The sequence below is a fragment of the Lampris incognitus genome, chromosome 14, assembly GCF_029633865.1.
Source record: "Lampris incognitus isolate fLamInc1 chromosome 14, fLamInc1.hap2, whole genome shotgun sequence".
Lineage (NCBI taxonomy): Eukaryota > Metazoa > Chordata > Actinopteri > Lampriformes > Lampridae > Lampris > Lampris incognitus.
Window position 1 is genome coordinate 16467975 of NC_079224.1, and position 14142 is coordinate 16482116.

At 42.7% G+C, this 14142-nt stretch overlaps 1 protein-coding gene across 1 annotated transcript; it reads right to left on the minus strand.

Annotated features, from left to right (window-relative positions):
* Positions 1-718: 718 nt before the first annotated feature.
* abcb8 (ATP-binding cassette, sub-family B (MDR/TAP), member 8) lies at positions 719-13953 on the minus strand. Its single transcript, XM_056293172.1, has 16 exons — positions 13778-13953; positions 13085-13421; positions 12823-12978; positions 12464-12558; positions 9844-9949; positions 6500-6661; positions 6297-6382; positions 5715-5812; positions 5496-5601; positions 5334-5367; positions 5031-5167; positions 4717-4811; positions 4460-4593; positions 4166-4313; positions 1407-1657; positions 719-1133 (listed from the first exon to the last, which is right to left on the minus strand). The coding sequence occupies exons 1-16, from the start codon at positions 13873-13875 to the stop codon at positions 1050-1052; spliced, it is 2127 nt and encodes a 708-aa protein (XP_056149147.1). The 5' UTR covers positions 13876-13953; the 3' UTR covers positions 719-1049.
* Between the last annotated feature and the right edge of the window lie 189 nt (positions 13954-14142).

The following is a 14142-nucleotide window of genomic DNA, read 5'->3' on the forward strand; positions in this document are numbered from 1 at the left end:
TGATATTTCCAAATCAGCCTGGATTCACATGCTGCAACCAAAATTTACCACCAAAATTCCTCCATCTTACTCTCTGCTTTGAATAGGCTGGCGGGAATAGAGTGATCCCCCCACACGCTACGTCCCCCTGGAGAAACTCCTGTCAGGTGAAAAGAAGCGGTTGGCGACTCAACATGTATCGGGGAGGCACGTGGTGGTCTGCAGCGCTCCCCGGATCGGCAGAGGAGATGGAGCAGTGATCGGGACAGCTCAGAAGACTGGGGTAATTGGCCGGATACAATTGGGGAGAAACCCCCCCCCCAAAAAGCGATCTTCTAACCTGTCTCCCTCCCTTTATTACTCAAGTGTATTTAATAGGTGGGATCATTAAATGATTACACACCTTTACCCCCTCAGCTTAGAATTTCAACTTTTCTAGTCTCTTGCTATGTCCTATTTGTTAAAAATTTACTTCCCATCAATTCAGTTCCTTTTACATCCAAACTTACATGCTGATGAAACAGATTGTGATGCTGATAGTTCTTATGCGCAGTATACACAACATTTTTTGTTTTTGCTTATTGCCTACCATACTCGACTACACTAGTCAGCCACTATATTGATCAGCTACCTGTTTGCTTATTTCAGTCAATATTACTAATTTTCATTGCCTCACAAATATACTTGCGTATCTTGACCTTAATGAAGGAAGGACAAATTTTCTCACATTAACGCATTATTTATTTTCTTATTATTTAATGAATACAGTATATTCTCTGAAAAGCAGAAGAATTCTATACAGCAGGAAAGTCACTATATTTTATTTGCATTAAATACTGTACAATTAAGTTCTTTGCCAGTAATGAGTTCCAGCTAAAACTGAAACTATCCAGTTGGTCCACTTATGAAACTGAATTTGAACAACTGATCATCAATGTAGACTCGGAGCTAAAAAACACAATATATTTATTTTCAATTATCAATGATCTGTTCATGCAAGGTTTCCCAATGCATTTCAGAAATTTAATTCATCACTTGAAGTACATCTAAAGTAAACTCTTTTTAAATCTTCATTTCTGTCCCTCGGCTCTTTGCCTGCGGATCAGATCTGAGTAGAGCCCTCCTTTACTCAGCAGCTCCAAGTGAGTCCCAGCCTGGAAGCAAGAAAATATCAGCTGTCACATCCAATTTAAAAAAACAAAAAACAAAAAAAACAACAACAAATGACCATTAAAGTTCATATAGGATGCTCCTATATGATTCACTGTGTATTTCGGTTTTCGCAACACTAATCCTATTGAATGAGTGTTTCATCTAAGGACACCATATATATGAAGAAAATCCCACTAAAGTTTTGAAAGGAAGTGCAATACAATGGAGAGGAAACTAAACAGACACAGGAGCACTTCAATGTCCATGCACCTCACCTCTACAATACGGCCATTGCTCATGACACAGATAAGGTCGGCCCCTTGTATAGTGCTCAGCCGATGAGCGATGATAAGCACGGTGCGACCTTTTGTGGCTCTGTCCAGAGCCTCCTGCACCACTCGCTCAGATTCTGCATCCAGGGCACTGGTGGCTTCGTCCAGCACCAGGATGCTCGGGTTCTTGATCAAGGCACGGGCAATGGCAATGCGTTGTTTCTGGCCACCTGACAGTGTTACACCTCGCTCACCTAGACATTCATAGGAATACAGTTATGACTGGGTGTTTACTCATCAACTCCATTCAAGGAGAATCTAGAACAGGGGTCGGGAACCTTTTTGACTGGGAGAGCCATAAAAGCCAAATATTTCTAAATATATTTCATTGAGAGCCATATAGTATTTTTAACGTATAATAAATTAAATATGTCTTACTTTTAATGCGACTTCTGGTGCTGCATGGTTTTGCTGATGGCCTTGTAGTCTGGTTCATACGTGGTGAGGTTGAGCTTCATGCAGGCGTTGAGGCTTCCATCAGTTAAACGTGAGCGTAGGTTGGTCTTAATGTTCCTCATATGCGAGAAAGACTGTTCACATGCATATGTAGAGCCAAACATGGTCAATACGGCAATACTCACACGCTGCATTGTGTGGTATGTCACAGGAAGCTCGTTCCAAGTTTTAAGAATCAGCTGGTCTTCAGGTTGAAGATTTTTAATTTTTGTCCACTTGTGTTCCCTCGCCAGCTCTGCTCGCTGTCGCGCAAGACTTTCCAACTCTCCATTAAGTGACTTGAACTTACTCATCCACATGTCTGATGCCTTCAGGTCAGCAACTTCCAGCTCAAAGTCTCCGATAGAGACCCCGGGGATGCATGTCAGGTCGATTTTGTCCACTGCACACTCATGTGGATGAGTGATGAACTTGAAAAGACCAGTGCGCGCACGAAATTCTCCAAAACGTGCTTTGAATGACTGCAGGAGATTGAACGTAAAGCCAGCTAGCTGCTGGAGATCCAGATGTTGAGTGGAGTCACTTGCTAAGCATGCATCTCTAAATTGTTGCAGTCTTTCAAAGTGCAGAAGACGACCTGTTTCAATGTCCCTGAGAAAGACTTCCAGCTTGCTTTCAAATGCAAACACTGCTTGTTGAAGGGATGAGATTGTATTTCCAATACCTTGCATTTTCACATTGAGCTGGTTCAGATGGCCAGTTATGTCCACGAGATAGTGAAACTGCAGGAGCCAGTCAGTGTTGTCTAGCTCAGGATGCTTGACGCCTTTCATTTCAAGAAAAGTCCGGATTTCACTCAGGCAAGCTGCAAAACGGCTGAGCACCTTCCCCCTTGACAACCAACGCACGTTGCTGTGTAAAAGCAGACCGGGATAATGATTCCCAACTTCTTCTAACAGAGCTTTAAACTGGCGATCATTTAAAGCTCGGGCAACAATAAAGTTGACCACTCGAATGACCAGAGACATCACCTCGCCAAGCTCCTGGCCACACGTCTGAGCGCAAAGCGCCTCCTGGTGCAGGATGCAATGAAAACTTAGGATGGCTCTCTTTTCATGTTCACGGAGAAGCGCTACAAATCCTTTGTTCTTCCCCAACATACAGGGTGCACCATCAGTACAGACAGAAATAAGTTTATCCATCGCTAGTTTTTTTTCTTTAGCAAACTCCATGAAAGACGTGAATAAATCCTCTCCTCTTGTTGTCCCTTTCATTGGCAAAACAGCCAAGCTTTCCTCACGCAGTGTGTCACCTGCAGCATACCTGGCAATGATACTGCACTGAGATAGATGGCTAACGTCTGTTGACTCATCTAACGCGAGAGAAAAGTATGTCCCGGCGTTTATGTCCTTAATTTGTGTTTCCTCGACTTGATTTGCCATCATGATGCTACGATCGTGCACAGTTCTTGCTGACAGGGGCATGTCTTTTATTCGTTTGATTATCTTGTCTTTATTTGGGAAGTCATCAAACAGTTCATTGGCCACATCAAGCATGAATGTTTTGGCATACTCGCCATCTGTGAATGACTTTCCATTCCTTACTATTGCCAAAGCCCCCGCAAAGCTAGCGGAATTCCCGTCACCTTGCTTGGTCCACACACGTAGTTGCTGCTGACTCGTTTGCACTCTCCGCTGTAGCTCCTCGCATGCCCTTTTCCTGCTGTCCCCCGCTGGATATTTCGATGCAAATGAAGCATGGTGCGTATCGAAGTGCCGCTTTATATTTGACCGTTTCATCGATGCAATTTTATCATTGCATATTAGACATACCGCAGATCCTGCTCTCTCCACAAATGCAAATTCCTCTGTCCACGCAGCCTGGAATGCACGGTAATCATCGTCTTTTTTTCTTTTCGCCATCTTTTCCGTTACAAGGGTTGAAGCGGATAAACTAGTTGGCTATCTGATAAAATTGATTTCTTCACCTTTACAATGACCCGGACATGCTCGCGAGCCATTGGTTCCCGACCCGACCCACGGGTGACCCGTGACCCGTGAAATTTATCTTCAAAACTAATTTCTGTTTACTTTAAAATGACACAGTATTATTAAGAAATATCACAAGTATTTTAAAATCAGTTCCAAACTGATTTTTTTGAAAAAAAAATAATTTTCAACTCAAAATTGTCTGGGAGCCATATGCCGTCACCGGAAGAGCCATATATGGCTCGCGAGCCATAGGTTCCCGACCGCTGATCTAGAAGTTAATGCCTTAACACAAACACTAACACAAAGAGCACATACCAACCACAGTGTTATAGCCATCTGGGAAACTTGTGATAAAGCGGTGAGCATTGGCTTGCTTGGCGGCGTTGATGATCTCGGCATCGGTGGCCTCGGGCTTCCCAAAGCGGATGTTCTCCATCACAGATGAGCCAAACAACACTGGTTCCTGCAAACAGAAATGGAAGGTACAGAAAAGTGGACAGCTGTAAAATGAATAATTACTACGGTATTACTGCTGCACAACAGAAAGGCAGCAGAGAAAATGGCCATGCTGTAGTAACCACAATGAAAAAAACGATTGATGAACTTTACCTGGTTAATGAACCCAATAACTTGTCCTCTGAGCCAGGATGGGTCAAGTGTTCGGATGTCAAGCCCATCCAACATGATCACACCATTGGTCGGGTCATAGAAACGCTCCAGTAAGGACGCCACTGTGGACTTTCCTGGATGAGACAATTATTCACTCAGATCAATAACATGGCACTTGGGAACATGGATACCTGGGCAAACGATCCTACTCATGCCAAAAGAAAGTTATTATGGTAAAAAAAAAACTGAGCAGTTACCTCCTCCAGATTCGCCAACAATAGCAATAGTTTTACTAGGGGGCAACGTTAGGTTGAAGTTTCTCAAGATTTGATGCCCTGGTCTTGTTGGATAACTGTAAATATGCATAAATATAAGAAACAGCATCCTCTGATATGCAAGTTAAGCAGCTAGTCGACATGAATTTGCACAAATCTGTATTCCAGCTGGATGATCTTATACATGCGCCAATTCCTCCCAACACGAATGATAAAGGTGTGTGTGTGTGTGTGTGTGTGTGGTGGGGGGGTTAAATCTCTGTATGTGGAGAAAAAGCTACGCTAAAAAAAAGTACTTGAATGAGATGTTCATGAAGTCAACCCTTCCTGTCAGAGAATGGTAAGGGATCCGTCCCCCGCCTGAGACTGGAATGGTAGGCTCCAGAGCCAAGTATTCAAAAACCCGGGCCCCCGAGCTTAAGCCTCTCACCATCTGTATAGAATATATTACAGAAGGAGCGCGAAACAAAATGTATTCCTTTACGCAAAAAGCCATGCCAATTTCACTTTCAGTGTAGTTTCAATGTATTACTTTACATATTTACACACACATGTACACACCAATAAATAAATGCTAGAATTTAGATCTTTCCACTCACTTGTCCAAATAGGATGGAAATGCTGGCCAAAGACCTGAGAGTTAAAAAAAACAGCACAAAAAACAAACAAACAGATTAGCAGTCATATCACCTATTAGTTTTACTTTATTACTCACAGAAACACTGTACAACTTTTCATTGCTAACAAGGCAAACCTCTCACCTCTGAACAGTTTGGGACGCTACCAGGAAAGACATAAGTTCTCCAGGGGACATTTCATCACCAGCCATTAAAGAGCCTCCAGCAAAAATCGTTCCTAGAACAATGCCTGTATGAATGGTGCACAATACACAGTGACAGCAAACTAAGTCCTGACAAACTAAACAACTAATTCAAAGCAAAATGTTGCCATACATTATTAAAATTTTAAAATGCACTTACAGTTTAGGGCAATGTTTGACAAGCCTTGAAAAATTGCGATTCCTGTGCCAAGAGTTTCATTCATCTCACATGACTTGTCTACTTCATATGCATATAATCTGAAAAAAAAAGACAAAATACAGAACAGACACGTGTACAGTAAGCATCCATCCATCCACTACCCAAGCCGCTTATCCCAATCGGGGTTGGGGGGGACGCTGGAGCCTACCCCAGCAGTCATTGGGTGGTAGGCGGGGAGACATCCTGGACAGGCCGCCAGACAGTCACAGGGCCGACACACACACATTCACACCTAGGGACAATTTAGCACGGCTGATTCACCTGACCCACATCTTTGGACTGTGGGAGGAAACCGGAGCACCCGGAGGAAACCCACGCAGACACGGGGAGAACATGCAAACTCCACACCGAGGATGACTCGGGACGACCGCCATGGATGGACAACCCTGGGGTTCGAACCCAGGCCCTTCTCGCTGTGAGGCGACTGTGCTAACCACTGCGCCACCGTGCCGCCAATAAGCATGTGATTTATGTATATACCGCTGCATGTCATGAATTAAAAAAAAAAAATCTCTGACTTACTGAAGCTCCCGCTCCTCCATGGCGAAGGCTTTCACTGTCCGCACATTGCCGAGCGCCTCGTCCGCCACTCCTGTTGCTTTTGACACCTCAAGCCCCACATCCATACAGTTCAGTCAAAACACAGCAACACATCAAATGGGGCCGTCATCTAACAGTATCAGAATTACTGAGGGTCACTGAAAACATGACTAATGAATTCACACCTGTTCTTGAGCCATACGAGACAGTTTGCGAAGGACTGAGCCGATCACAGCCCCCGCTCCGACCAGACAGGGCAGGACGACGACTGTTAAACCAGTGAGTTTGGGGGAGATGACATAGAGGGAGACAAAACACCCGACTGTCTGTGTGATACTCCGCAGGCCCTTTGAATGCACAAAACGAACAAACATCAGAATGCCGAGATTTAACATGTCACTTTTAGCAACACACAACTATACCATGTATTTGTTCTGCGATTAATGCAGAGGTCTGTTTTTTTCTGTCAAGTTCTGTCATTGCTGCAAGGAAGTGGCAGGTGATGCTCAGCAATGAAGCAACACAAGAGACTGTGACAACAATTTATGATAATCCTGAATTTGGTATCATCTAATATGGGAAGTCACAAAGACATATGCCTCTTTTATCTCAGGTGACTGAAGAAGTTCGGCATGGGGTCCAAGATTCTACGGGTCTTCTACAGAAGCACAACCGAGAGCGTCCTGACTGGAGGCATCGCCGCCTGGCAGGGGAACTGTACTGCCCACAACTGCAAAACGCTGCAGAGGGTTGTGCGGACAGCCCAGGATGTCAGTGGATATGAGTTTTCCCTCCATCCAGGACATATATAACAGACATTGTGTCAGCAAAGCCCGTAGGATTATCAGAGATCCCAGTCACCCCAACTATGGACTGTTCAGCTGCTACTGTCAGGCAAGTGGTACCTCAGCCTCAAAGCCTGGGACAGCTTTTTCCACCAAGAAACCAGGACCTCTTCAGTCTCAACTGACTGCAGGTATCCCCAGCTTTATTTATCTTGTATATAAGGGTGGGGACACCTGTAGTCAGTTGAGACCGAGCAGGTCACTTAGATGAGTGATGAAACGTTTATCTCTCAATAAACGTTGTATCCGGATGAACTGATTCAACTTCACGTGATTACACAGTATCTGTTTTTGGTTTTTTTCTTGTTAGTTTCCTGTTAGCTGTTTCCTGTTAATTTCCCTCTGGGATAAAATTTGATTGTGTACTGATGATCACCATATCCTTATCTTGTTTAGAAAGCGATATGGTCACTAATTTTGGTTCTGTAAGGAATTTCTAAGGGTTGCATTTCCATTCATTAATTCATCTTCAGCCGCTTCTGCAGGGTAGGGTCGCGGTGGCAGCAAGCTAATTAGGGCACTCCAGACAATGCTGCCAGATTTGACTGAGACCAAATAGCCCGATCAGAGCCCTGAACCCGCCCAATCGTCACAAAAATAGCCTTTTTTTTTTTTACTGCCGTTTAGAAGAAGGTTTCTCTGTCCGTCCAGTGTATGTATGTAATAATAATTACGTTTATCAGAGCCATTTTTACCCGCCCAATCAAATAAAAAGTAGCCCAGTTGGGCATGAAACTGCCCAATCTGGCAACACTGAGTCTCCAGACGTCCCTCTCCCCAGCAACGCCCTCAAGCTCCTCCTGGGGGATCCCAAGGTGTTCCCAGAACAGATTGGACATTTAGTTCCTCCAGCAAGTTCTGGGTCTACCCCGGGGTCTCCTCCCAGTTGGCCATGCCCGGTAAACCTCCAAAGGAAGGCGCCCAGGAGGCATCCTAATCAGATGCCCGAACCACCTCAACTGGCTCCTTTCGATGCGAAGGAGTGGCGGCTCTACTCTGAGCTCCCTCCGGATGTCCAAGCTCCTCACCCTATCTCTAAGGCTGAGCCCAGACACCCTACGGAGGAAACTCATTTCAGCCACTTGTATCCGCTGTGAGGGTTGGAACGAAGGTTGACTGGTAAATTGAGAGCTTTGCCTTCTGGCTCAGCTCCCTCTTCACCACAACGGTCTGGTACAACATCCACATTACTGCTGATGCTGTTGCGTTTCCAGTGTACTGCAAAAAGACTTGTTAGCATCAAAACCTACCTTAACACTGCCTGTTCCTTGGGGGAATTGATGTGGAACAGGGTTTAACAAACTGACTATGTAGATAACAAATTACTGGCACTAATGTTCAAAAGGGAGAATATTACTATTTATTAACACTTAAAGAGCACAAATACAGCACATGGTCATTATGCTAAGAATAGTGAATTATGTGATCAGCAATACCTGAGAGTAGGGGTGGGTATCAAAACCCGGTATTAAACAGGCACCGGTGCTCAATTATTAAAGACCTTAGTATTGATGAGCTCCGTCATTAATGGTTCTGCTATTGGTATCGGAGAAATAAAGATAGCTTTGTTTTGAAAAGTGCTATATAAATAAATGGTTATTATTATTATTATTATTATTTTGGCTACAAAAATGTTATCTTGCACCTTTTATCTCTGTTTGATTTGACTTGATTTATTTTAAACATGTAAAAAAAAGAAATGACAAAAAAAGGATAAAAACAAAACAATAATAACATTAAATTGAAATGAACAATCTGTTTCTAATGTGCAATAAGATTAAGACATTTGTCTATGTTATAGTCTTGCTATTCCCAATCCAAGAGAGAGATATCTCTCTTGGAGCCTGTCGTATGTGCGAGCCGAGGGCCGGGTCCAGCTCTCTGCCTCTCTCTCGCTGACACACACACACACACACACACACACACACACACACACACACACACACACACACACACACACACACACACAGACACACCTCAGGAGGTATGTTATGTATGCTAGGAGCCTAGAGCCCACACGGAGTTAGCTAAATTATGCAAACATGGTTAATGAATAAAAGTAATGCTCTGTCCAGACATGAGAAAATAAAGCAATGTTAACTCTGTTCTTAATTTGTTTTTTCTCTTAGATAAATAACAAAAAGTATCGATGAGTACTGTTAAAGTACCGGATCAATAAGCAGTATTGGTAAGAGTAATAACCTTTTTTTTTTTTCTCTCCCTTTTTCTCCCCAATTGTATCTGGCCAATTACCCTACCCTTCCGAGCCATCCCGGTCACTGCTCCATCCCCTCTGCCGATCCGGGGAGGGCTACAGACTACCACATGCCTCCTCTGGTACATGTGGCGTCACTAGCTGCTTCTTTTCACCTGACAGTGAGGAGTTTCGCCAGGGGGGCTTAGTGCATGGGAGGAACACGCTATTCCCCCCAGTTCCCCCTCCCCCCTGAACAGGTGCCCTGACCGACCAGAGGGGGCGCTAGAGCAGTGACCAGGACACATACTACACATCCGGCTTCCCACCCGCAGACACGGTCAATTGTGTCTGTGGGGACGCCCAACCAAGCCGGAGGTAACACGGGGATTCAAACCGGCGATCCCCGTGTTGGTAGGCAATGAAACAGACGGCTACGCTACCCGGACGCTCCCACGTACAGTTAAAATCTTAACGATACCATCCCTACCTGAGAGATGACCAATTTAAAGGACGATTTGAACTCCTGAATGTCAGCAGTCAAGCGATTCACCAGTTGCCCAGTCTTATTAGCATCAAAGAAGGCCACATCTTGCCTGAAACAGAAAAAAAGTTAAACAAGGTTTATCTACTTCAGAACTTTTTTTTTCACTCCAAAACATAGTACAAAGCAGTACAATTTCAATATTCTTTGTCATCAGTCTTAATACTGAAAAGGTGCAGGGCATACAATTGTAATTACACATACAACTGATGTATACTGGTTACAAATACTTAATTATTGTTATAATTATAAGTATATAATATAGTATATAATTGTATAATATATAATAGGTAAATATATAGTATATATTTTATTATATAAGATAATATAAGCATATAATATAGTATATAAGCACAAGTTAGTTATATTAGTACATAATATATCAAAATATCATATATAAGCAATATAATATATAAGCACAAGTTATTAATCATTCAACCATAACAACATTTTGTATAGTAGTGACATACTTGTGTATACATACTTACCGCCAGTATTCTATTTATTATTATTCCATTTATTTCTTTTTTGTTTTGTTTTGTTTTTTTTGTGAGTGATATATGCAAGTACTAAAAGCTGCTGTAAACCGGAGTCAAATCCTTCATAGGCATAAGCACACTTGGCCAATAATGTTGATTCTGATTAAAGGCTGATACAGTGCTCCTGCAGGAGCATTACTCTATGTATCTGGCATACATTTGCAAGTCTTAAAGGTGCAATAGTCAGCAGACATAGTCATTAGTTTAAGAAAGTAATTGTAAATATTGATAACTGTGATTTCCCAGGGCTCCTCAGTTTTGATCCATTTCCCTTTTGGGTTACACTTTCTCTAATGTGTAACCTCTTTATCGCTAAAGCTGTCTTGGTGACTTCTCAGTCACCATGACAGCTTTTTTCCATTCAAAAATTTGCAACGTCCTCTCCGTCAGCCTGCCATGTGCTGGCATCAATAAATTCCAGATGGTACAGAATGTTGCCACATGAATTTTATGTCACTATATCACACCTATCCTAGCCTCCTAACACTAGCGCCCTATCCATGCTAGATCCAACTTTAAAGTGCTACTGTTAACATATAAAAAACTATATAGGGTGGCTCTATCTTATCTTTCAGACCTTATAAAGCTTTATGTAGCATCCAATGTCTTCAGAGCCCAAGGAGCAGACATCTCTGTTCCCAGAGCCAAAAGGCAGGGTTACAGACCATGTCCCTTTTCTTTCATCAGAGCGACTGATTTTGTAGTTTCATTCAAATCTACCTACTTTCTCATTATCATTTGACAAGCTGTTGCATGTGAGTTTCTTGGCTTTGTTGATGCTTACCCTTAATACCTCCACCTTAGGAGGGTCTTGGTCTCGATGTAAGGTTATGTAAGTCCTTCTAATTATCACTAAACTCCCGGCCCTGCCAATGGAATTTAAGCACAATGAATGCTGGAAACAAGCTAAAGATGGCAAGTGCTTAGGTAGTATCAAGCAAGATAAACCAATATGTCTGTTACTTTACTGTCAGAGTAGGTTGTATATTTAGTGAAGTAGGGACTAGCAAAGTAGTAGTAAATTATAATGATGCAGGTAACATGTTCAGAGGGGTTCATTTTACCATCAGTCCTCTAGAATCACCTGTCTGGCCTGATACCAAACTTCAAGTCAGTTTTATTAAGATGACAGTTGGCACACTTGTTCTTTTGCAAACTGACTTCGGCAATGCTAACTGTGGCTCATCTACTTGTTAAGAGGAGAGAAGAGCAAGAAGATGCAGAGGAGGTTGACTTGGCTGTGGAGGAGGCAGAACACATGGAGTGCCTCCAAAACAGCAGGAAAGAAAAGACTGAGGTGTGTATCGATCTTGACTCATATCTTTCAAGCTAATATTAAAGCTTCTGGGCTTTACTTGTCAACCCTGGAACTTCCCATTTTCCAACACCTGCCCTTTTCAAACACTTCAAGCAACAGTCTTTTGAGAGGGTAGGAGAACCTATAAACAACACTAAAGAAACGGTCAACCAGCTGGTCCTATGTTTTTGAGTACAGATTTCTGTGGTGGTGGTGGTGGTGTGTGTACGGTGTGGGGGGGGGGTTACTATATGTAAATCACAAACCTTCAAGAATCCCTGCTGATATTTTCTAGCCATCTCATTCTACAGGAAAGCAGAATTATGGAACATTGTGCATTTAACTGGCAGAGAGGATGATAACATGACACAGGGATGGTGGATAAATAAGCTCCAGATATTTTGAGTTAGTAATGTTTTTGTTTTTGTTCCATATGCCATTTTAGGTGTATTCAGAAATCCTTCTGTGAACCATTGTTCTTTAAAAATATAGGCACAGCCAAGGGACCTCAGCAGATTTACATCAGGCACAGCAACTTTGGCATAAAACACATCCTCAGATACACTGGATGTTATAAAATGTATGTTGAAAATGTAAACTCAATTAGTTCTGAGCACAAATTCTGTTGTCTTTTTTTGATAAATCTCGTGTGTACTTAACTCTTAGTAATGGGACTAGTTTATAGTATTAGCTGTTTTTGTTCAAAATAAAAAAAATAGGGTCCATGTACCTTAACAAAGATGTGAATAGGGTCTTCCTCATATCTGCTGCCACTCTCTCCCCCACCCTTGACAGAAGAATGATGTAGCCACTGGTCAGCAGACCCTTAACAAAGGTGGTGACTAATGAGCAGTGCAGCTGATAGTTTTATGATCCATGATGACATTTATATGTATAAGCACTCATTGTGGCATAGGAAACAATAATGGTTACATGCCTATAACAATATTCCAAGCTTTAAACTTGTTTGGTACATACGATTGCGATCTACAACACAGTACAAAACATTTAGCTGGAGGAAGATTATTAGAGTGCTGGCATGATGTTATGCTGCTGTTTATCTTAATGATGGAATTCTTATGCACTTACTTGAATACCATACAGTCCAAGCAGCTTCAGAGCAGGGGCTCTGATCTCATAGAGGTAGTCCCCAGTGTGTTCCCTCATGTGGCGAGCCACAACATTCACCAAGTCTCCCAGCATTAAGGGAATCTGAATATTCAAGATGGCGGCACCAAAAGCAAGCTGAGCAAAAGAAAACAATGTAGTCCGCATAAACGCCATGCCATTATGTTCACCACATTAACACAACAGATGGCCGCAAAAATAGCTAAACTTTATTGTTGCTTACCACAACAGCACCAATGAGAGCAAACAGCTGAGGTTTGACAAATTCCCATAGGATATGCCATTTGAAGTCAGGCACAGAGTCTTTGGCTGTGACTTCTACAAGGGTGTTGTTGTTCACATCTGCCTCACAAAATGCCATATTTCTGAACAGCCATGCAGACATAGTGATGCCCACCGGCGCCAGGATAAACTTCAGGGCCATCTCTGGAGGTTTTACTGGGTGGGTGGCAGACTGGCGGACTGCTCTCTGAGTTAGACTCCAAAGGCGACACGCAACATTTCTAGGTTGGTGTGAGGAGCTGGACACATTAGACACTGGTGATGGATACAACCAGGATCTGGAATAAAATCGCAAGGGGTACATGTGAAACTTTCAAAATGGGAGAGGGATATTCTGACAAGATTGTTTAACAACCTAAGAGTGTAAATCAAGACTGGTTGTCAAAATCAATTTGCGTACTCGCTGACGCTAAAAACAGAGATTAGTAAACGCTGTCTTTGCGAGAAGTATTGTTTTACAGTGCTGAACAACGTTTACAGTAGACTTGTTATCTACGGGACACTAATGTGAAAGGGGTCAAGTTATCTAACGAATTAAGTCACTAACTTGGCTACAGCTAGGAAACACAGGTCAGCTGTGATTAACGTGAAAGCAGTTAGCCTAGCTTTGACTGCCGGCTCTAGGTTACCCTACCGTGAACATTTCCATAAATCTGGAGATTTATTGAATCGACTGCATAGTGATCGCACTGGTGCGGTGGTGCTTGTTCTACAACAAAGTAAGTAAAGCATTTTTTCAAGATTTCCCCAAAGAGTAATTTCATTAGGCGAAACTAATCGCTGAGCTCACAAGGATTCAAGGAGCAACATGCAGGCTGCCATATTGACAGTTACCCAGGATGCATTTCTTACGCTAAACCGGCAGCTAGCTGCTATTGTCTGTTTTTTTGTGACAACTAATTCGCTATAATTTACAAGACGCGTTCCGCTCCAAAGTCTTTGGGAATTTCGAGCTAATATTTCCGTCGGAATAAATCGTGAAATGTATTTAAAAATGTA

Excerpts from the sequence above, each read along its gene's own strand:
- abcb8 (XM_056293172.1), bottom strand. The coding sequence starts at position 13,875 with ATGCTTTACTTACTTTGTTGTAGAACAAGCACCACCGCACCAGTGCGA. Across the intron at positions 6,383-6,499 it reads CTCGTATGGCTCAAGAACAG|GTGTCAAAAGCAACAGGAGT; the intron begins GTGTGAATTCAT and ends GTGGGGCTTGAG. Across the intron at positions 5,602-5,714 it reads GTCAAACATTGCCCTAAACT|GCATTGTTCTAGGAACGATT; the intron begins GTAAGTGCATTT and ends CCATTCATACAG.